Below are 20,055 nucleotides of genomic sequence, written 5' to 3'. Positions count from 1 at the left end.
AAGGGACAACTGGCCTGGCAGACAGACCTAATTTCAACACCAGTGGTAGGACAAGGGAAGAAGGGGTGGCATGCAGTCCCATCTTGTAACACAAAAGTGGGGGACATCAGGGCTGGTGGATAAAGGTGGCCCCCAAGCCTTTCTGTCTGGCCTTTAGGGACTTCCCTGGGCCACTCCTCCCTTCCACCATCTCTCCTCACACCTGTCACCACCTGTATTTCACAGGGGCTGGCATGCTGCTTTGGCCTGGCTGGCATGCACTCTTAAATTCTGATGACTCTTGCTTGCCTGGAGGGAGGAAAGTCTGCAGATATGGTGGTGAGGAGCCTGTGGCCTTCCGGAGACTGCTAGACTCCATCTCCCATCAGCCCCAACCAACATGTCAGGGATGATGGGAGTTGTAGGCCAACAGAACCTGCAGTCCACAGCTTGGTCACTGCTGCTGTAAAGTCCATGAGACCCTTCTTCTGAGTTGGCATCTTGAACATCACACCATATTTTGGGAGGTGTGGGGAGCGGGATGAGGAGAGCTGGCTAGATTGGTAACTCCTAAAGCCTGACTTGACTTGGCAAATAAGCTTAACTTGTCTGAGCTAATCTGATGTCAACTTCCTAGTGCTTAAGTCAGTGAATAAGGTCTTCTTGCTTCTGACTCAGCCAGATGGGTGGGGTATAAATAATAAAATTATTCTTATTATTGAAGCAGTGGGATATGGACAAGGCCCTCTTTCTGTTGGTATATAGAAGCCTTTTGCATGGCCCTTGTTACTTATATACAGCTTTTTGACCCAAAGGCCCCCCCAAGTGGTGAACAGCATATTGATACAAAATAATTTATTTGGACATGTTAATTATGAATGTATGACTGCAAGTGCATTAATCTTCTGAATCAGTGCCCAATTCTTAATGGTTAATCTGATACCAAACACTGTTAACTAAAGAAAGTGGATACACTAAAGTAGCAGTGCAATGAGAAAAGCCAACTATGTAATGTCTTCAATTAATTCGTCAGCCCTCTGGCAATATAAAAATAATAAGGAAAGTGTATGGACGATGTCTAGGATGGTGAAAACAGAAGGCTCACACTTGTGTGAGTCAGCAACAACCCATTCAAGATGAACAACACTTAAAAGTAAATTCATGGGAATAGCTAATTCATAGTCCAATACTTCAAAACCTCTTTTTCTCCAAAGGATTTATGATCAGGCAGGAGTTGAGTGCCAAGTCCAAGAAAGCTGGTAGCGATTGCCCTACAAATATGAACTACTTTCTCCTGCAGTCTTGCTCAAAGCCAGCGGAGTTTAGTCACACACCTCCCAATCCAACCAATCTCAGGATTGTTGAGAAGGTAGAACAGGATGACCCTACGTTCATCTTCCAAAACTCCTTTCTTGGGAAGAGAATAAATGTGATAAATGAAGAAAAACCATAGGAAGAGCCTGCTGTATCAAGTCATTGGCCCATCTCATCCAGTTCTCACAGTGGCCAACCAGATGTCTATGGCAAGCACATGGGCAGGACCTGATCCCAACAGTCCTCCCCACTTGCGACTCCCAGCAACTGATATTCAGAGGCAAAACATATCAATTGCAGCCAGCAGCCACCGATAGCCGTATCCTACATGAAAAGTCTAAGGCGGAACAATTTCTTCAAACCCTCTTTGTTTAGGCTGCTTGAAAAAAGATAAAATCAGGTCCCGGGGTAATCCAAATTACCGTATTTTTCGCTCTATAAGACGCACCAGACCATAAAACACACCTAGTTTTGGGAGGAGGAAAATAAGAAAAAAAATATTCTGAAACCCAGAACAGCAAGAGGGATCACTGCGCAGCGAAAGCAGCGATCCCTCTTCCTGTTCCTGGCTTCTGGGATAGCTGCGCAGCCTACATTCACTCCATAAGACGCACACACATTTCCCCTTACTTTTTAGGAGAGAACAAGTGAGTCTTATAGAGCAAAAAATACGGTAAATAAGGATGTTTTAAATTGGGTAGCTTCTTCAGCAGCACTGCCTGCCTCAAACAAGGGCCCAGCAAAAATATATATATATAAATGAATGAATGAAACAATAAAAGCCAACACCCGTAAGTGCAATTATTCAATTGATGCAACTCAGTAATTTTTATTGCAACTGGAAGACAATACATCACAGAAACTTTATGGTAGGTTTTGGGAAAGTGTTATTTACAATAATAACTGATGAAAGAGTTTGTCTTTGGCAATATGATTACACATCAAGAAACGTAAAATGCAAGTATGCCTCTAGATCAACGTTTTTTTCCTTGTATTTCTGGCTGATTGCACTTGCCTTTCGACTGCTCATTTAGGTAAACACAAATACAACTTAACATCACTGTTTATGCCCCCCATCACAGTTCTCATTTTATGTCAATGAAACTGGCAGTTCCATTTACCTAGTACAGCATTAAAAACAACCAAAAAAGGAATTAAAAAACAGAAACAAAAAAGAGAGGAAAAAATGGCTTATTGCTGTACTAAATTAATCTATTGGCCAATGAAGGTCTCGTGACCCCTAAAGCATTGATATTGTACTTATTGGTCTTTTGATTGCTTCATCACTTTTTTTTCCTGCAGAACAAAAGAAATATTTCAAAAATATTACAGAAGAGTATAAAAATGTACAAGTTCATAATGCTTTTCATACACTCAGAAATCATTCCCTATCCCCATCCCTTCCAACATTTGACACCAAGGCAAACTGAAGTAGTGAGTGTGTATAATGCAGACGCGAAACCGGTAAAGCAAAAACAATTGTTTCCCCCAAATACTGGGTGCATTAGGGAAGGGCTGGAGAGGAAAAACTTATCAATAAACTTTTTTCAAAAAGCACTACATTCTCACTCTGAACTGGAACCAGAGAAAGAAAATTATCAGCTTTCAAGCCACAGCCAGCAAAGTCACATCATACAAAACATACCAGTCACATCAGAAGTCTGAATTCAGTAAAAGGGCAGAGAGTTCTCACGGTCATTTCAATAACACCCTAATCCAACTTCTGCATGCAGATCCTGAGCGCTACATGAAATCATGTGTGCAAATACATCATTCTCCTTCCCAATTCAATAGCCTGGGCAGCACTTGTGTGTCACACCCCTCTTTTTTAAAAAAGCTGAAATCCTTTCAATTGGCTGTTTGTGGGGAGCTTACTTCCTTCCAACAAAAAAGTTGATGGATGTGATTCCAACTTTCTTAAAAAGCCTACATGTCCAAAGCCCTGGTTCTCTTGTACCCACTCTGTTGAAGCCAAGGTCTTAAGTGGAGTTCCTAGAACTACTAATTCTAATTTCTCAAGTCTCTCCCCTGTACTCACTAGAAATAAAATGCAGTGCAACTTGACAGCATGTGCATCTACAAGGAAGTCCGTATTAAACCACTTTTGTGGTTTTAAACGTAGACCAATGAAGCACAGCATCACAGATAGATGGTTCACATATGTAAAAATCTATGGTTTGGTGCGAGGTGGACAAACTTCCACAAACCCCTGATCCTGCATAGCCAAGAGGAGAATTTCTTCCAAGTTTAAATCAGCTTTCCAAGAAGCTTGATTTAGCATTATGTTCAAAATGGGGGGTTGTGCTGTATAACAAACAACGGTTAGTTAAACAAGCCAGCTTCCTAACTCACAGTTTAAAGTTGACTTGTTTGGCCAACGTTCTAAACCATGATCCTCCATTTATCTATTAACAAGGAAGAGAGGGGAGTGTGTAAGGCTGTCGCTTCTCTCAGGCTCATGGAAGCATTAAACCATGGTTTATCGTTGCATGTGCTAATGTTTACTCACTTTTGGTTTTGGTTTCTAGTCAGAAAGGCAAGTGGCTGCTTGCTGAGTTATAGGATTGCGTGGACGTAGTTAACATTGTAAAATCAACCCACTGATTCTGAACTTTCATTCCAGGGGAAAAAAAAGAGCATCAAAAAGGTTGCACGTATTCCTACCGAAATGCTTCCCCTCCTGATTTGCAGCTGATTACTACAATCAAAGATACGGGGTAGGAACAGGTGCGATGAGAAAAGTTCATACGAACCACATAGACTAAATGTTTTTTCTACATCCAGTTAATACAAAGCCTACACCAAAAACGATAAATGGATTTATGCGTTCTGCAAAGGAAAAGTAAACTGGGTGTTGTTAACAGCATCTTTTTATTCCCTACAATAGAAAGCAAAGAGACATTGGATGTTGGCAGAAGATTATCACTGTAGCAAAATGTTAAAAGTATATTACATATTTAGTATAATAAGGTTATTTAAATTAGATCACAGTGCTGCATTTATGTGCATAACAGTGTTTTACATATTATAGGGAGAGCTGGCAAGAACAGTCACAGACTTGACTGTGAATGAGCCTGGTCTCAGGTGGAAGAATACTTTTTAAAAATGGTAACAAAGAAACATGGGCACAACAACAAAACTATTAGCTGGGCAGCTTACTGAAGTCAATTGCCTAATTTTACTTATTAATGGCAAAACCTAAGGACTTTTTGCAGGTTATCCAGAGCCAAATAATCTCCTGGTATAAACTGGTAGTGCACCCTTTGTTTTTAACAGTAGTTCTTTCATTTAATGTAGGAAGGTACCTGGGCTCTCTAATCAGCTTCTCATCCTCCAGTTTGAAGGGAGATGGTCAGAATGAGTGGGAAAACCAACTGGTATGTAATTGAGAATTGAATAGCCAATGGCACTGATCACCACCATTTGGCCTGTAGCATCTTACAGATGTGACTGCCATCTTGCCAAACCACCCAAGACCACATGCAAATGTAACGCAGCAAGGGCAATGCATGCCACAAGCTTGGAGTGAATATTTGTGACCAGCAAGCCTCAATAGCCACCCCATGGTTCACAAGTTCTGCCCCACTATATTGAGATTCTCATATTCTGCCTGCCATGTACTGGGGTTATACTTAGTTTGGACAAAGGATGTGCCTGCATCAGCCCCAATCCAGACCGTTTCACCACGCACATGAACTTGTGTGCAAGCTGATGCAAAGTTCATTCACTTCTGTGTTGGGGACAGCTCAGAGTGTGCAAAACACACACACCTTTGACCACTAAAGAAGTGAATGCAAGAGCCCTTGATTCACTGGTGTAGCAGCAGTTCTATCACCGATTTGCTCTTTGAGGAGGATCTGAAAACATGTTGAGAGGCACAAGCTTGATGAAAGCAGCCAGTGTCAGGTTGGCTGTCAGAAAGGTTTGCAGAGAACTGCTTGTGCATCTGTTAACGTGGATGATAAACAGACTGTAAGATAAGAATTTAATAAACATAAGCGAACCTGGAAAGACTGGTGGCATACATTAAACATTTTCTTATTTTAAAGGCTTTACCTAAGGGCCTGAGTACTTTGGAAGCTACTTAAGAAAAACTGGATGCACCTGCCCCAATCCTGTATTCGGCCACGGTGAATGGGCAGAGCATCCTCATCACTGCTCAAAGAATGGCCAGCTCAGCAAAGACCTCTGTACCCCATCCATGCATCCTGAAGACGTTCTGAGATGTTATCCCATTTCAAACTATCTGAAGGTCTAAATAGAGGAAGGATGCAGCTGAGCAGGGCCTGCATCTTCTGAGGCATGCGTTAAGTGCTCCAAGACAGCCTCCCATGGGAGTCAAGGACTTACTGGACTGTTGTTCTGTACAGTACAAGAGGCCAAGTTGCTCACCTGCCTAGCGCTAGCTCGGATCCTGCAGTGCAAGGTCCATGAGTTCTCTGGATGCTACCTCTATCAGAATATGCTCTGGGCGGTGTCTGGATCATGCCCACAAGTTTTCAGCACTGAAGCTATGATAACATTTTACATCCAACTTTATGAAAAACCCTCGATTACAGGTACTTTCCACAGTAAAATGGTCATACACAAAACAGGAAGAATTTGTGTATAAAATACATAAGTTGGCATGAATTCTGTGGAAAAAAATCCGCATCTAAATTCCAACAAATAACCAAGTATTTCCAAAATAGTATTTCCAAAACAAGCACTCCCTCTGTGCACTGTTTTCAAAATGGCTGTGGCACACAGGTAAGAAGCTCAAGAAGTGTGGAGGAAACAATCCACCATGTGCTGAATGGAAGTAAGCACATCCCTGCAGCTGAAGTCTGTATAATTGGACCCAACTGCTTTAATCCACTTTTGGCATCAAAGTGAGAAGTTGGCACTGTAGGACCTAACACTGGAGTTTGTATAAAAGATGACAGTTTATTGGAGGTGGCTGTGCAAGAGACAAGCCAAGCTTTCATCGGATCTTCTCCATTTCAAAACCATTACTAATAGGAATTAGGTACTTAATTGGGATACTTAAATGAGACATCCTTTGCCTCCAAGAATAGGTAACATGACATCTTTTGCAAAAAGATTATCTGCAATTGCTTTCTGATTAAAGGAAGCACCCAGCACAGACAATTTTTTTTTTACTCAAGCTATGACCCATGGATGGTCAATAGATGGGGCATGACTCACCTAAAAGTAAGGAGTGCCTAGGTCTCTGTGGCTTTTAGTAGGAAAGTGGAGCATGTACTTTAATTTCAGTGGGAAAGCTGTGGCACCAATTGATGAACTTTGGCTTAATTGTGCCTCATCTGTTGAACAGTGCTCCTTCATTCCTGTAACCAATGAGTCATATCAGAACTGCTCTTTCCTGTTTATGAAACACTCTATCTGAAGATTATTGCTGTGGTAGATTAGCTACTGATGTAAACACTGTGTTTCTCACCTTCCCTATATATTGCCCTGAACACTGTAGGCAGGCCACAGCTGAGGTCTGGTACTACTCACAGGATGATTAGCATAGCAATGAATCCCAAAACTAGATAGAAGTAAAAGTATGTTGTGGACACAAACATTTGAATATTTGGCTCTACATCACCTGCAAAAGCTTCCAAGCCCAAAGTCTTTGGGTGCCTGATTCATGTACAGATATCATTATGGAACTTGAATCTTCATGGTGAAATTGAAGTTTGGGTTGTTGTTTTTATTTTTTAAGTACTGTCCAATTAGATTATTTAATTGTTTTGTGGACCATTCTTACCAGAAAGAAGGTAAATGGTAAAACAGTCCATCAAAATGCAAGGGGAAAGGCATTTTTGTACACAAAACATGGTGGAGTATCTATTGCAAAGGAATGCCTCCATGTCAAAGAAGTGTAGGGCAGACTACAGCAGTCTTTGCCAACCTTCTGCCCCCCAGATGTTTTGGACTAAAGACTCCCAACAGCCCCAAAGGGCACCAGAGGATGAAAAGGGACACATGCGTGATTTAAAATGTGTTTAAGGCGTGATGTTTCTTCTAAACAAGCCTCATTCAAACCTCACGGAAAGGAAGGCACTTGCGCAAGACTTGCACAGCCACCATTTTTAAAAACTTGTGCCAAGGATGGGCCTGAGGGATTTTCCCTATTTAGAGGACAAGCAGGTGCAATGACCCTTGAATTTGTAATTCAGCTTGCAGTGCACCTGCTGGAAGTCCATGGTTTACAGATGTATTACTGGGACGGGGTGTGCGTATGTGTGTGTGCACAGGCAGACCAGATGTAGCAATGTGACATAAATCTACAGCTGCAATCTTCATCCCCCCCCCTCCATGGCTTAGGCAAAGACTCTCTGCATTGAGGACTGACCCAGTACAAAGCCAGAATTCCTGTCAATTCCAAGATTTAGTTTCTAGACAATGAGCAATAAAGAATTTCTTCAGCATGCTACACTCCACTGGCTGTCTATATAGGCTACAGTGCTGATTCGAGCATGGAAATATTGGCATAATCAATACTAATCAGAATTAAGAACCATTCCCATTTTTGTCATGGTGGAATATCTTTTTCATTCCACTAAACAGGCTACCACATCTTTTTACTATTAAAATTTTGCTCATGCTTGGTAGAACTCCATGGCAACTAAATATGGCACTCTAGTTCAGAGAGAAAACCCTTAAATTGATTGACATGGTTTATTTTCTCTTTAGGCAAGTGTTACCTCCCCCCTTCTTTTGGCAGACATGGATGTATTGAGAGAACTGGTAACACATAGGCTGAACTTGCTAATGGACCTGCATATTCCAAGCCTGATTCGACACTCCCAATATTTCACAGGTCTGTTGGCATGAGCGTCTAACTCATACTGTATGCATTTTCACGAATATCCAAGCCTACAAAGCGGAATTTCCTAAGATGCTTTCTGCATTTCCTGCCAAAGCCCAACACAAGGCAAAAACCCTGAGCGCCAAAACAGCAAACAACACGACTTCTGTTCAGTGTAAAGCTGTATTTAGTCTACCTACAGGTCTGGAACCCAAAGAGTCTCTTACACATGCCAAATCCGCTCCAGAGAGGGGTTGCCAATTTCTCTTTCTGGCTGCAACTTGTTTTGCTGTTCTAGGAGAACCCAATTTTTCCTACGGTGACCCACAGCTAGGATGGTGGTCCACTGGAGACCTGGTCCATGTGCCGACCTATGGATCACAGCCTATAGCACTGGAAGTCCCAGGATTATGGCCTTTGATACCAATGCAACTGAAAAAGAAAAGATCAGTTGGAAGAGGTTGCCTTATTGCAAAGCCTTCAATCTGCTAATGGACCCATCACCGCAAACCAAGTATGGCTGTAAACAGAACACGTCTTCAGCATGCATCTCTTAAACCGCCCCAATGAACTCAAACCAAAGCCCTTTCGTTACTTGTTTCCTCACTGGCAGATGAGCAGATTTGCGTGGTCATCGTCTTCCCCCAAATCAAATGGCCAAGTTTTCCCCACCGTTCACAATTCAGTGTCTTCCACCGTCTTCCTTAAATCATACACACTCACTACTTGCCTTGCCCTCGAAATTATTGCGTAATGTTTTAATACATGTAAAGACAAAGAAAGGACAAACGTGTTCAAAAAACAGAGAAGTAGGGGGAGGGGGCTGAATGTGCAGACAAGGCAATATAATTCAACCATCCAAGCCCTACCCGAGCATGAAGTTTTATTTTTAATATTGCAGAGTAAGTTCCCCAACAGTCAGTATTTATCCCTGAAAAAGGTTAAACCTTAAAAAACACCTGCTTCCAAAAAAAAAAGGAAAAAGGGAAAAAAGAGAGGGGAAAAACAAAAAACAAAAACCCAAAAAACAAACTAAGCCTAAGGGCTTAAAAATTAGAGGCATAGCCTTTTTTCTATTTTTCTATATTTATATGAAAATAATTCATGCTTCATGCTAAATACATTATTTACCTTACAAGAACTTTTGTTATCTTTGAATTAATAAAAAGGGTTTGTTTTTATTATTATTTTGTACTCCAAGTCCCTCCCAGAAAGGAATCCATGCAATGTGGATCAGAAATTTCAGCTGGTTGCAGTGGTTAAAATTGGAAATATATTGTCATTTTTTGCACAGATGAATCCTGACTGACCTTAACTGGGTACCTCATTTTGAGGAGCACAATTTCTTTATATTTTTGCCTAGCCAACATGGATTTTATTTTTTGGAAAGAATAAAAAAGCAATATAATACTAATGGCAGGTTTTGTAGCATTTTCCCCCTAGTGAGATCAAATCTTTGTGACTTATAGAAAAGGTTTTCTCATTTTGATCCTCCTTAAATATCTACTCATAATTTTCTTCAGATTTGATTGCTTTTCACTCAGGCAGTTAAGAACTCATAGCTTGTTTTCCCATAATATTTTTGCAGGCAGTGCCAATCTTCAGGCTTATGGCTTTTTATAAAACATTCTTTTAATTTAAATATAGAAGACAATTAATTGATTAAAGAATATCACTAGTCCCCCTCCCCCTCCACCCCTTCCTCTTTATTTCACTGAAACTCATTGCATACACAGTTCAGTATTCCATAATTTATAAATTAAGTCTTCACATTTTGAGCCATATACAGTACATGAAGCACTAATAGATCATTACTGTATGAGCAGCTGTCATTAGTGGCTATTCCAAGATTTCTATGGCACAACCGCAAGCAAATGCCACTATATATGATCCTTGGTTCTGAGGATATTGTGTGTGCCTCTCGACTTCCCCCAAATCTCTAGACACGTCACACACAAACCCAATCATAAGGCCTTTTTTCCCACTTTCAATTCTTACAGCCTGGCCTGAACGATTTCCAAATTATCCAATTTCTTCTAGGTTATAAGAGATTTCCAAATGCCGAATTTTTATTCCTCTCACATTAACTGGTGACGTCACAGCATATTCAACCATGCATTTCTGACAAAGCTGGAGAAAGCAATGGCAATTTTGGCTTTTACTTTCTTTCTTTCTTTTTTTTGTCTTCATGTAATGAAAAGCTTTTGTAAAATTAGTTGAGTATCAGTATGAGTTCTATGGCTTCCATCTCCTTTAAAAAATTTAAAAACAAAAAAACTCAAGGGTTCGAAAAAAAGAAAACACACACACAAGAAAAAAAAAGAAGAAGAAGAAGAGGAGGGGGTGAAAGAAAAGAAAAACGAAACAAAGAAAATATTTGTTGATATTGCCACAAATCATTAGAATTCACCTGACGTGCTGAAACGAAATTGTTTTATAAGTTCAATCAATGGATTTGTTCTCGTTTTTCGTGGTGTCCTTTTGCTCTTTCTGCCCCTTTGCCGTCCGATTGGTGATGTTGTTCAAACAAGACCGTATTCCCGCCAAGTGCAGGAGCGATCCGGCCGCTTCTTTCATCTCCTCGTCGTCACTCTCGGGGGGTTTCTCCGTACGCCTCTTTTTAAGAGGCAGCGTGTCACTCGGTACTTTTTTTGCCTTCAGCAAATGCTGACGTTTCTTGTGCTGAGAGGCGTAGCCGCTATCAGCTAAAGAATCCTTGGTCTCTTTCCGGGAGCTCTGCCTTTTGTCCTCCTCTTCCGCTTCGCTATGGCTCTCATGGCTGTGGAAGCTGACCTCACTGCCCTCGCTACTGTCCCGGCTGCCTTTAGTAACAAACTCGTAATGGTCGTCGGCGGAGGAAGAGGAAATGGAGTCACTCGTGGGCGACGTGCTCCGGTGGTTGGAAGATTTGGCACTGCTGTAGTTGTGGTCCTCCTTTGGGTCGCCGCTCACCACCGGGGAGCCGCAGGACTGCTCGCTGTCTGTCCGCATCCGGCAGTTTGAGATTCCATTCCTGGAGAAGGGAGAAGAAGGAAACACACAATCAAATCAAATTCCCCTATAAAACTGTATTTTTCAAGAGAAAACTGCTTTCCCTGAATACAGACAAGTACAATCATACCTGAGGATGAAGACGCTTCAGCTTAAATATGTTCGGGTTGCGCTCCGCGGCGACCCGGAAGTAACGGAGCGCGTTACTTCCGTTTTTTTCCGCCCGCGCATGCGCAGACGCTCAAAATGACGTCACGCGCATGCACGGAAGCGTCGGAACGTGACCCGCGCGTGCGCGTCTTACGTTCGCTTCAGGATGCGAACGGGGCTCCGGAACGGATCCCGTTCACATCCAGTGGTACCCCTGTATAGCCAAACATAACATTGTAAAGGCCAAGGCTGATGGCCATCCACCATAAAAAGTGGCTGTAAAATGGAGGCCCCCCTGGCACTCACTTCCAATTGGGTAAAATGTCTGGTCTTGGCCTCACTGTAGATCGTAGGGAAAGTACAGTCATGGCCTGTGGCAGCTGCAGTCGGCAACACAATCTTGCTGGCCAGTGGGGCCATGAGATGTTAGAGCGTATTTAAAATTATGGAAAATGAATAATTTAACTGGCTTTACAAATCCATCAACCAGCAAATTTACTGAAACTTTGGTTGATTTATCTATGGTATCTAAGTATCAACTGATGGAGGCAAGTTGATGCATTTTGATTGGTTGGGCTGAGACTGAGGGGCACACATTTCTTTTTGAAGTCGTTTTATTATTATTTTGGTGCATAGTTATAGTACGGAAAGTATTAATACGGACCTTATCTTCTAACAATGAGTGGTAGATGTTTGCATACCTGTCAAGTGCCCTAGAAAAAAGGGTCATCCCATGTTTACACACGAGATTGTGGCAGCCATTTTGGGTGCCAAAAGCTCTCCCCGCCCCCCAAAAAAGCACTTTTACAGGGCTGTGATCTTGCGCGGTGTCCCAAAACATGCATTTTTGGGTGCGGGGCGGGAGTGAGATGTGTGTCACGTGACTACCCGGGAGTGTGTCCTGGAAGACGCACACCCCGGTTTTGGGTCCAAAGGATGGGATGCTTTTGTTATTAAATGGCGAATTCTCATACTTACCTCAAAGCCTTGAAAAATTAACTACTTTGAAGCTATCATAGTATGCAGATTTATTTAAATTAACCAACTGCTTGATTATAATGTAATTCAATTAACTGAAATAAAAACACATTTAATCAGCTGGCTGAATTGAAAGTTCAGCACCTAGCCTTTTCATGTTACTGAGTCTTTTACACAGTTTCTAGATCATTTGGACCATTTAAGAATGACAGAATTTGCAAACAAATTAAGCCTGCGTACTTAGTAGCAGAAGTACGGTGTGACATTTCTACCCTAGCCTTCCTCCAAGTTTTGCTACACAAAACATGTCAACACAACAGCACTAAAGTTACAGGGTAACTACTGCTTTCTAATAAACCATCTGTTGGCCCCAATACCAGACTGCATATGTACTAACACACAAATATTCCTTTTTTTAATTTTTACTTGTTGCACAATTTTAGGCCACCTTTCAGGGTAGATACCCTCCCATGATGGCTCATGATAAATAAAATTCAAAACAATCAAATCAAATCAAATCAAATCAATGCAGTATAGTGTCATGTGCTTTTTGAATCTGTTTGGAGAGGAGGGGTGCTGGAAGATGCAGCCACATTTCTATCCAAACACATCACGGGCAGAACTGTGAGGGGAAAATGTTATATACTGTCACAGGGGATTTTCCATAGCATATGGAGAACAGTCTATTATTTACACAAGAACAGGGAAGTCTGAACAGAAAAAAGCAACAATAAGGGAATTTTAAAAAAATAAAACTGACAAATGTACTTTGTATTGTATTTTTGCTATACAACACACTAAGATATAAAGAAGTACTCTGCAGTCATTTTGTCATTTAGCCATATTCTGGGGAAAATATGGATTCTAGCTTACAGTGAGGAGGGAAATGTATTTGATCCCCTGCTAAATTTGCCCCTTTTCCCTCTGACGAAGAAATGACCAGTCCATAATTTTAATGGTAGGTTTAATGTAGATGTGAGAGACAGAATAACAACAGGAAATACCCCAGAAACCCAGAAGACAAAAGTCAAGGATTGATGTGCATTATAATGAGTGAAATAAGTATTTGATCTCTCACAGCTACAATAAACCTACCATTAAAATTATGGACTGGTCATTTCTTCGTCAGAGGGCAAACAGGCAAATTTAGCAGGGGATCAAATACTTTTCCCCCTCGCTGTATTATGAGGGTCGTCGCAACTGCAAATTTGTTAGTATGAGGCATCCTGCAAATACTACTTTTACAGTTGAGCTATATATTAAGGCAAGACCATTTTCTTTTTACAGGTAGAGATGACCATTCCATTTTGGATCAGGGTCACTTTTGCATGTTTTTACCCATCATTCTGTCTAATTTCGCTTCTGCATCAATCTGCAATTTGTGAAACAATTCTTCTCAATATTAATACAAGCTACATCTCAGTGGTAGACCTTGGGGTCTCAAATTTGCGAAGCCAAAATCTGGCACCCCCCGCCTCCCATTCCACATCACTGTTGCAGCGCCCCCTGTGGTGGCCCTCAAGGCTCTGCGCCCAGTGCAACTGAACCAGCCGCACTCCCCCATATCCGCCTCTGTACATATCTAAATAAATATTTGATTTTTCCAAATTTCTGAGAACTACAAAAGAGAAGTGCTAAATCCAGTGGTCAGCTAAAGTGTGATGTGCATATTATCATAAGAGGCATAAAATGAATAAAATTTCATAGAGGAACATGCAAAAACAGATTCCCTCAAACTTCCAGAGCTACAGGTATTAACTGTAGGGCTCCTTGACACAACTGGGTTTCCAATGCTGCATAAAACACTAATACAAAATAATCATTAAGGACCTGTTGATAACTTCATTTTAACTCAAAGGGATTGTCCTAAAGTACACTGGAGAATATACATTCCCTCTTATGTCAGTTTAATAAAGTGAGGTCCTGTGATTTACAAGTGCCCTTAATTCTGCCCTACTTGATTCTCAGACTGTATGACTAATCAGAGAAGAACTGAAAATGCAAAGCGTTTCGATGACACTTGAGAGAAGCCACTCCAGGTCTTAATATCATCTTCCGCAGAAGTGATGTTTAAGACCATCAGAAGTAGTCATTAGGTCAGATTTCAGGCTGGATCTACCAATCTTGTATCTGGCTTCAGCCATTATGATAGACCATAGGGCAGCCTCCCTCAGCCTGGTCCCTCTAGATGTTTTGCACTTCAACGTCCATCAGCCCCAGCCAGGACCACGCTGGGGAAGCCTATCATGGAGCAACAGCATAAGAAGCCAGGAGAAAAGGTGAGAAGAATCCATTCCAAGGTGGGTTATCCTTTGGCCCTCCAGTTGTGGCTAAACTACAACTCCCATCATCCCTGGTCACTGACCATGCCTGCTGAGGCTGATGGGAGCTGTAGTTCAGCAACATCTAGAGGGCCAAAAGTTCCCAAACACCTGATCCATTCCTTGCAAAATACTTATAGGGACTGAGACAACAACAAACATTTCCTCGAATCATCTTAATAAACAGACAGTGCTGAACCTGTTCTTAGTGGTGAAACACAAAAATATTTTCAAGGAGAAATAAGTGAAGAAAGCATTTTGCACAATCTGGAAATATGGTGCTTTGTAGTTTGTTGTGGGAGGGGGGAGGAAAAGAGGGACAAGGAACTTGGCAGAGGGGGTATCACCCTTGCTTTTTTGTACCCTGCTAGCAGGGGCACTTGGGGGGTAGACTCCATGGGTCCCCAAGCCCTGTGTTTTACACTGAGCCTCACATTTTTAAAAAAACTTTGCTTAGGGCTAGGTAAGTTGCAATACGTAACTCTAGCAAGACCACAGACACAAATCATATTACTCAGTGCAGAAGCCAGGCTTTATATTGGGGGGGGGCAGGCTTTATGTTATGGGGCAGAACCTCAGTTAGTTAAGTACTTTTTATTTATTTACTTCATGGGGGGGGGCAGCTGCCCTCTGCCCCCTTGGCTATGCCTATGCCTGTGCTTTAAGTCTTGTTTAAAGTATGTAGCAAAAGTACTGCCTTATTCTACACGAGCTTGATCTAGATCTTTTTGAAACCAGTGATATTTTTAGCCATCCAATGGTAGTGAACTGCCCAAGTTGAATATATGCACGCACAACTTTAAAAATGAAACTAAACTCTAATTGGCTTACAATGAGCTAAAACAATAAAGATTTGTATGAGAAAACACCTGATTTCTTTGCTTTGAATCTGTTTTAATTATAGCTGTGTCTCAGCACACCAAACTATGGCTTGTATTCAACAAAGTTGTCCTATTTAGCACAGGATTTCTACCTGTGCAACAGGACTTCCCCGCTCTCTCTCTCCTCTCCTGCACAGCTTCTGAGCATCCCATTTTGATCCAGAGGGTTGGGGTGACACCCAGAAGAGACGGGGGTGCGTGTGCAGGGAGAGGAGGCCCTGTTTTGCAAAAAAACAAACAAACCCAAAACCAGAGTTTGCTGTGTTGTGACACAACAGCAAGCTATGGTTTGCCAGAAACTGCAAAATTATGCGCTTCTGATCATGGTGAGCTAGGAAAGGATGTAGTATATGAGTCTGAGGCTCACAGCTGCTCATACACTTTACATTTAACCATGGTGTCACCATTTGCCACAAAGAAACTTCTATTAGTTATCATGTTAAGCTTTTGAAATGATAAAACCAAAAATAAACACGTATGAGAAGCTGGCAAGATTGCAAAGACCTTTCTTTTCCTGAGAGAGACAAATGTTAAAAAAACAACAACCACAAGTTGCCACCTCCCCTTCCAAATTTCCATCCTTTCTTGCTCAATAACATTTTTTTTCCCCTTGGACATTAGGAGGTAGTTTATGATCCATAAATTATATGCAGAACCCAGCAGGGGGGGAAAAGACAAAGACAAAGCTCTTTCAATTATTAATAGCTAAACGCAATGTCATTCATGATTGTGCAGCACGCCAGATGCATTCACTCTGAAACGGTGTCACCACTGCAGGGGTTGTCATTAAATGATGCCAAATGCTTTAGAGAAGAAGTCATCCATATTCAAAACAATGGTACGGTGCATTTAAAACCAGCTCCTTAAAACCATTCATTAAGGAAGAAGCACGTGACGCCCTTTGAAGTGGCAGATTTCTTGGTTTTTAAGCCAAAATGGTACGTTTTGAAGATGATGCTCCAGATCAGCACAATTTAGGGGAAAGACTTAAGTGACTTGGGTCATCATTATTATTATTTTTTTGCCTTTACCAGTTCTGGCAATTGCTGAATTAATGCGATGCAGTCAAGAGGATGTGCCACTGAGGCTTTGCACGACACTTGGCAAGAACACTCTTGCTCCGAGGGAGTGAAGAGATTGAGCACAATAGGTGAGAAGTTGCACAGCATGGCAGACTCTGTGTAAGAGAGAACATATCCAGCTTTACAGGCCAATCGGTGCACTACCATATTTTAATTTTACCGAACTTGTTTAGATGGTAAGGGGTGTGTCTGTGTGTGTTCATAGATGCAAACCAGGTTGCCTCCTCGTATCCAAAACTGCAGATGGATAATTGAGGTGAAACATATACTAGTCTACTGATTTGTGCACAAACCATTAACAGTCAATGGGCAACCCACCCTGATCTAAGTTGCTAAGAGAGCCCTGGGAAGCTGCTTCCCTTCTGCCAACCCTCTGGAGGTCCACTCCCCTCTCAACTCTCTCCCACTGGGCTAGGCAGATGAGGAGCACAGAAAGCAAGGGCCACCTGTTTAGCCCGACAGGAGAAGAACATGGGGTGCCACCACTAACGGCATTAGCAATCTGCCCCACGGCATGTAGCCAGTATTTCTCCAAGCTTCCTGGATGCTGGCAATTGCAGCTTGCAGGGACCTTGGAAGCTGCCTTATATAGCAGGCCCATCTAGCACAATATTGTCTGCTCTGAGAGGCAGTGGCTGTTCCAGGAACCCAGGCAAAGATCCTTCCTGCCACCTGGTACCCAATCTTCTGAATTAGAGATGCTGGGGCTTGAGTCTGGGGCTGTCTGAATGGAAAGTGTATTCTTTATGACACCTGACTGAAATTAAAAAGAATACATGTTGCCACATGTTTCACCCCCCTCTCTATTTCACACTCACCCACATAAAAATCTTTGTGAAAAAGTTATATCAGATCCCGAAGTCCACATGGAGTCTCCATTCCGATATAACATTTTTCTCTCCACTGGCATCCCATGGAAGAAGTCCATCTGACCACCCAAAGATTGCTGCTTTTTTAAACAGTAGGGGCTTGGTTGCACAGAGAAGAGCAGTGGGGTTGCCCACGGTGACGTGGCTTTTCCTGAAAATACTGAGTTGCAAATGCCAATTAGGGTATGTTTTCTGATGCTCTAGGCTTATAGAGTGATCTAACGTAGCATGACTATTTAATTGTATTTATTAAACAAAACTAAACACTTCAGAATTTCTAGGCTTGCCTGATATTTTTTTGCAGTTGGCACCCATTCATTGTTAGTCCCTGAACCCCAAGGCAGTTAACGTTGCAACTTTGCTGGGGTACCTTTTAACACTCACATAACTTCTGTTTGAAAACAGCTGCATTGGTTACCAGTTCATTTTCGGGTCTAAATGAAGGGCCTATGGGATATGTGTTTACAGGGCCCATCCAACTCCTGTGACTGCTAATTTGTTTTTAATTGGCTCGAATATTGAATTTAAAATGGTTGTGACCTGTCCTGGGATAGTGAAGGGTGGGTAATAAATTAAATAAGTAGCGACTTCTTCTTACTCTTGAAAAAGCCTTTTTGTAAAGAGCTGCAAAGGTGTAAACCAGGAACCATCATTTGTGTGTGAGGCCTACCGCTTGTGGTGAGCAACCAAAGCTTCAGCATTGCTTATTTTCATGGCAGTGAATTGTCCTTGGGCTTTGGACAAGAAGGGCTATAAATGGGCTGGGAATTTTCCTGAGCAACAAGGTTTTCCTCGGTATATTTCTAGATGGATCTTGGTTCTGAATTCTTGGTTCAGCTCCTGGTTCTTGGTTTGAAGCTATCCTCTGACAGCTGCCTAAAACTTAGTTCTGACACCTCTCTCTGTGCGTGCACAGTGCCCCCTCTCTATTGATTCTGGTTAAGAGCAAAGTATAGTGTTGTATGGACAAATGTAATTGTTCCGGAGAATAATCTTTGTGAAGACTGCAGCTTTTAGTTGCTGGTGAATCTGGGAAGTTAGTAGCTTTCGCTACTCCATATTTTCCCACACTTCTGTGCAGCGACGTGGAAGAGTTTCCATTTCAAAGCGGGAGAAATGTTTTCTCAGGCACTTCTGGTTCTAAGGGAGTAAATTAGCACTAAGCAGTATTCCCTAGCATAATCAGGTCCCATCCCAGTGGGTCAAAGAGTACAAATCAATGCAGCTAAGTCTGTTGTATTATTGGCAGGAAAACTTACAGGAGGGATTTCACATCATAATTATATATGCAAAGCTCCACTGCAAACACAGCCTGTGTAATGATCTGCTAATAAAACGGGGCTTTGACTATTATCAGAACAGATGTAGCATTAATGCAAAGGTGTGCACTGTCAATGCGGAGGGAAGTTCACCCCTGAGAGCATCGGTATCAACATGGCATATGTTTCCAGAATCCTGTATTCCCAAAAGCAACCTCTGCTCTGCGACGTATAAAGTGTTTTTCGGATTGAACAAGGGGAACCCTTTAAATAGTCCAGATTTATTTATTTGCAAACACACTTGCTGGCTTCTCATTTGGGAAGATGTGGTCAGGTCTGCGTATGCCTGGTACCTACACTACATGCTACAATGGTTAATTTTGCTTTGGTGCTACTCAAAGTGTCAAAATGGCCACTTAAAAAGGCATGGGAGGGGGGAAGCATGTAAAAAAAAAGGCAAATAAATACATTTTGTTTATTTATGAAAAAAGATCAAATTTGTACAAAATAGGTATGGGTATAAAATAATGACAGAAGGCAGGCCTCAAACTAGAAGCTGAAAATGAAGTCCCAGAGTCAAACTGATCTCTTTTCACCAAACCAAGAGCAGAACTGAGGTAAAAATAATACAGTTGGGCCTTTGCTTTATTACCCACCCACCCTTCTCCAGCTGGTTCTGATGAAAAACTAATTGCTGACCACAGTTCAACAGTGCAGAATAAAACAGGTAGCATAATCTGCATGTTTTTCTCAGCATGAGGGCGCGGAAAAGAGTTATTTCCCCAGACATTGCTGGAGTGTACGCTCTCATTTTTCCTTGTATGCAAGGTAGTGTACATGAACATGTCTAAATACTGAGCAGGAATGCCAAACATTTGTAGTGGGGAGGGAGGCAGGCGGAGGTAACCATTTTTATCCCTCAGGAATTCCCTCAAAGGCCGCATGTGAGACATGGGAGGAGCCAAGGCCAAAAGTGGGTGGGGCCAGAGCTGGTACCTTGGCACCAATTTTCCTTCTGCCATCCGCCCCCCGCCCCCGCTAAAATCCCTTCCAGTGAAGCAGCTAGGCTTAGAAAAAAAATCTGGGCTGGCAACTGCCGATTCCAATCCACCCCCCTGCCACCAAAAAGGAAAAGAAGAAGAAAAGCGGCAATTAGGGTTGTAAAGATGCCCCATTCAGGGGCGTATGAAGGGGGCGTGCCCCGGGTACCACTCTGGGGGTGTGTGTGACAAGATGGCCCACTGCCTCCCCCCAGCTGTAGAGTGGCCGAGGGCGCACATGCAGTCAGTATGGACACCGCTCACGTGCCATCTGTATGGGCTGCCACTCACATGGCAACCATACAGGCTGCCGCTCGTGCGCCCACGGGCGGTTCGCCCCACTCCTTGGCATCCTGCCCCGGGTGCCGGAGAGGGTTCCTCCACCACTGGTC

The 20,055-nt window shown here is 42.3% G+C and overlaps 1 protein-coding gene across 7 annotated transcripts in view; it reads right to left on the bottom strand.

Annotated features, from left to right (window-relative positions):
* Positions 1–7,378: 7,378 nt before the first annotated feature.
* The window catches only part of FOXN3 (forkhead box N3), a 191,370-nt gene continuing 178,693 nt past the window's right edge, over positions 7,379–20,055 (bottom strand). For all 7 annotated transcript variants that reach the window (XM_082233459.1, XM_082233457.1, XM_082233458.1 and 4 more), the window contains one exon: positions 7,379–11,105. In XM_082233459.1, coding sequence (XP_082089585.1) covers positions 10,535–11,105 — 571 coding nt within the window. In that variant the 3' untranslated portion in view covers positions 7,379–10,534. The remainder of the gene's footprint in view (positions 11,106–20,055) is intronic.

Source organism: Podarcis vaucheri, assembly GCF_965113315.1.
Source record: "Podarcis vaucheri genome assembly, chromosome: 1".
In the NCBI taxonomy this organism is placed as follows: Eukaryota; Metazoa; Chordata; class Lepidosauria; order Squamata; family Lacertidae; genus Podarcis; species Podarcis vaucheri.
Note: the sequence above shows the minus strand (reverse complement) of the source record. Positions and strands in the feature narration are given on the sequence as shown.